The 4229-nt window shown below is 63.1% G+C and overlaps 1 protein-coding gene across 1 annotated transcript in view; it reads left to right on the top strand.

The window, feature by feature from the left end:
* Window positions 1-3703, top strand: part of LOC104525174 (1-phosphatidylinositol 4,5-bisphosphate phosphodiesterase delta-3) — a gene marked incomplete at both ends in the record, with an annotated part of 4762 nt that extends 1059 nt beyond the window's left edge. The window contains 7 exons of the mRNA XM_029085025.1: window positions 8-160; window positions 248-403; window positions 781-816; window positions 1508-1667; window positions 2596-2712; window positions 2800-2948; window positions 3544-3703. Coding sequence (XP_028940858.1) covers window positions 8-160; window positions 248-403; window positions 781-816; window positions 1508-1667; window positions 2596-2712; window positions 2800-2948; window positions 3544-3703 — 931 coding nt within the window. The remainder of the gene's footprint in view (window positions 1-7; window positions 161-247; window positions 404-780; window positions 817-1507; window positions 1668-2595; window positions 2713-2799; window positions 2949-3543) is intronic.
* Window positions 3704-4229: the final 526 nt, after the last annotated feature.

Here is a 4229-nt window from a genome sequence, read left to right as displayed (position 1 = left end):
TCCCCAGCAATCCCCGTACCCTGTCATCCTGTCCCTGGAGAACCACTGTGGGCTGGAGCAACAGGCCACCATGGCCCAGCACATGAAGGCCATCCTAGGGGACATGCTGCTGACACAGCCACTGGAGGGACACGACCCCCATGACCTCCCGTCCCCAGAGGTAAGGCCACCCGACCACTCGGTCACCCACCCACCACGGTGTCCCTGTGTCCCCTCCAAGCCCTGAGCTCGGCCCTTCCTCCTGCAGCAGCTGAAGGGGAAGGTCCTGGTGAAGGGCAAGAAGCTACCAGAGCCATGGCACGAACCCCAGGATGTCAACTCCCTTCTGGACCCTGAGGAGGAGGAGGAGGAGGAAGAGGAAGAAGAAGAGAAGGAGAAGCTGCAGGAGAGAAGCAACCGGCGGGTAAGGGGCTCTCCCAGGTCTATGGTGTCCAGGGGCCACGGCATCCTGGTGGTGCTGAAGGACCATGGTGTCCTGGTGGTGCTGGGGTTGACCGCATCCTGGTGGCCCTGGAGGACAATGGTGTCCTGGTGGCCTATAGTGTCCTGGTGGCCCTGGAGGACTATAGTGTCCTGGTGCCCCTGGAGGACCATGGTGTCCTGGTGCCCCTGGAGGACTATAGTGTCCTGGTGCCCCTGGAGGACCATGGTGTCCTGGTGCCCGTGGAGGACCATGGTGTCCCATCAGTGCCATTGGGCCGCCGTGTCCCAGCAGTGCTGGGGTGTGGGACGGGAGCGCTGGAGCATCCCCCCATCCAGCTCTGCTCTCTCCTCTTCCAGTCGCTGCAGTCGCTGCAGGAGATCAAACCTCTGCAGGTGGGTCGTGTGTTGGAGCTGGGTGGGCTGATGGGTCGGGCACCATGGGAGCGACGAGTCCAGAGGGGACTGAGCTTGGGGACCCCTTGGCTGTGCCCCTGTCTTCCCCCATTGGGCTGAGTGCTCCATTTCTGGGGTCTTCATCATCTTGGGGTTTCCATTGCCTTTGGAACTCCACGACTTTGGGTGTCCATCACTTTTGGCTCTCCATCACCTCCAGGGTGATCCCTCAGGGTCTCCATTGCCTTGGGAGGGTGTTCTCCATTGCCCCAGTTCTCCATCACCTCAGGGCCTCCATCGCCTCAGGGCCTCCATCACCTCAAGGTCTCTATCACTTCAAGTTCTCCATCATCTTGGGTTGTCCATCACTTCAGGGTCTCCAACACCTTGGGGTCTCTAACATCTTGGGCTGTCCATCACCTTAGGTTCTCCATAACCTCAGGGTCTCAACCTCCTTGGGTTCTTCATCATGTCAGGGTCCATCACTCCATTGCTTCAAGTTCTCCATTGCTTTGGGGTCTTAATCACCTTGGGCTCTCCATTGCCTCAGGTTCTCCATCACTTTGGGCATCTCTGTCACCTTGGGGGTCTCAGTGCTCAGCGCCAGTAGGGCAGGGAGGTCTGTAGACCCTCAGGCAGGTGGGTGACCACCAGAGCTGGAGCGGCCCTGACATTACATTGCCTCCTGCAGGCCAAGGACGCGTCCCAGGTGTCTCCAGAGCTGTCGGCCATGGTGGTGTACTGCCAGGCTGTCCCCTTCCCTGGCCTGGATGAAGCCCTGCGCTGTCCCCGGCCCTGCGAGATGTCCTCCTTCAGCGAGAGGAAGGCTCGGAAGCTCATCAAGGAGGCGGGTGAGGGCAACGTGATGGGGATGGGGACAGGGTGGCTCCATGTTCCTGACCTCACTGGGATGCAGGATGGGGCTGAGACCGATGGGCTCAGTCGCTGAGGTGGCTCCATGGGTCATGGTCAGGGACACGCTGGCCCTGGCCGGGGTGCTCTGGTCTGGTGGGACTGGAGTCTGGTGTCAGGGTCTGGGACAAGTGGCCAGGGTGAGGGTCACAGGTCCAGGATCAGGGTCTGGGGTCAGGGTTGGGATGTGGCATCTGGGTCCAGGGTCAGGTCTGGGGTCTGGGACTGTGATTAAGATCTGGGTCAGTGTCCAGGGACTGAGGACTGGGGTCTGGGGTCAAGGTCTGGGGTTTGGGTTTAGGGGCCAAGGTCCAGGGTCAGGATCTGAGGTCAGAGTCTGGGGTCAAGGTCTGGGGTCCATGATCTGGAATGAGCTTCTGGGGTCCAGGGTCAAGGTCTGGGGTCCAGGGTCAAGGTCTGGGGTCAGGGTCTGGGGTCTGGAGTCCAGGGCTGAGATTAAGATCTGGGTCAGAGTCCAGGGTCTGGGGTCTGGGTTTGGAGTCTGAAGTTCAGGACCAGGGTCTGGGACCAGGGTCAGAGTCTGGGCTCTAAAGTCAAGGTGTGGGGTCAAGGTGAGGGTCCAGGGTCAGGGTCTGGAGCCCAGAGCTTGGGTCAGGATCTTGGGTCACCACCCAGGGTCTGAGGTCTGGGGTCAGGATGTGGGGTCAGGGGTCCAGGGTGAAGGTCCAGGGTTGGGGTCTGAACCCCAGGGTCCAGGTCACGTTTCAGGCTCTGGATCCACCTGGCCGGGCAGGTTCCATCCCTGTCCCCGGGCACACGGGTGCAGGCAGGACACTGTCACCCGCTGGCAGGGCCCCAGCCCAGCACCCGTGGGTGCCCAGCCCCGCTCAGCCGTTGCCCCGCCAGGCCCGGCGCTGGTCCGGTACAACGCCCGGCAGCTCAGCCGCGTCTACCCGCTGGGGCTGAAGATGACCTCCTCCAACTACAACCCCCAGGAGATGTGGAACGCCGGCTGCCAGCTGGGTGAGACCCCAGGGGACACCCCCTGACCTGGCACCTGACACATGGAGCTGTCACCCACCGTGACACCTCGTCCCCCTGGTCCCGCAGTGGCCCTCAACTTCCAGACGCCGGGTTATGAGATGGACCTGAACGCCGGGCGCTTCCTGGGCAACGGGAGCTGCGGCTACGCGCTGAAGCCCCCCTGTCTGCGCTGTCCCCCCGGGGAGGGGACCCGCCGCCTGGCGCTGCACGTCAGGGTGAGGCCACCCTGTGCCCAAGGTGCCACCCAATGTCCCTGCTGGGTGACACCCGTGGTATTCCCATGCCTGGCCAGATGCCACCTGCATTGCTTTTCCCAGGTGACACCAACGCCACACTCAACCAGGTGACACCCACGTCCTTTCTGGGTGACGTCAGTCCCATGTCCAGCCAGGTGCCACCCACGTCCCTTCTAGGTGACACCAACCCCACACCCAACCAGGTGCCACCCACATCCCTTCTGGGTGCCACCAACCCCATGTCCAGCCAGGTGCCACTTGCACACATTTTCCTGGGTGCCACCAACCCCACACACACTTGGGTGCCACCAACCTCTCTTCTCCTGGGGACACTGACCCTGTCCTCACATCTGTTCAAGTACCATCCATGTCCCTACTCCTGGGTGACACTGACCCCAGCCCCACGCCTGGCCAAGCGCCACCCATGTCCCTTCTCTTGGGGACACCAACCCTGTCCCTGCACCCAGCCAAGCGCCACCCATGTCCCTTCTCCTGGGGACACCAACCTTGTCCCTGCACCCAGCCAAGTGCCACCCGTGTCCGCCCGTGGTGCCACCAGCCCCTCTGTCCCCAGGTGATCTCGGCGCAGCAGCTGCCCAAGCTGAACCAGGAGAAGGGCAGCTCCATCGTGGACCCCTTCGTGCGGGTGGAGCTCCACGGCGTCCCGGCCGACTGCGCCAAGCAGCAGACCCACCACAAGCTCAACAACGGTGAGAGCCCACTGGGCCACCATGGCCTGGCCACCCACCCCTGGGGACATCCCAGGGCACCTCGTCCTCAGAGGCACCTCAGGTCACCCTGCTCCTTGGGGACACTCCAGGGCACCCTGCTCCTTGGACACCCTGATTCCTGGGGACACCCTGGTCCCTAGGGACACTCTGACCCCTGGAGACACCTCAGGGCACCCTGATCCTTGGGGACACCCTGACCCCTGGGGACACCCCAGGGCACCTCATCCTCAGGGGCACCCCAGGGCACCCTGATCCCTGGTGACACCCTGGTCCTTGGGGACACTCTGATCCCCAGGGACACCCTGATCCCTAGGGACACCCTGACCCCCAGGGACAATCCAAGACACCCTGGTCCTTGGGGACACTCTGATCCCCAGGGACACCCTGATCCCTAGGGACACCCTGACCCCCAGGGACAATCCAAGACACCCTGGTCCTTGGGGACACCCCAGGGCACACTGACCCCTAGGAGGTAGCAGAGCCCTGGGGCACCCAACACCCCGGGCACCCACTGCCCCCTGCACCCACC

The sequence above is a fragment of the Antrostomus carolinensis genome, unplaced genomic scaffold, assembly GCF_000700745.2.
Source record: "Antrostomus carolinensis isolate BGI_N321 unplaced genomic scaffold, ASM70074v2 scaffold36525, whole genome shotgun sequence".
Classification (NCBI taxonomy): Eukaryota; Metazoa; Chordata; class Aves; order Caprimulgiformes; family Caprimulgidae; genus Antrostomus; species Antrostomus carolinensis.
Note: the sequence above shows the minus strand (reverse complement) of the source record. Positions and strands in the feature narration are given on the sequence as shown.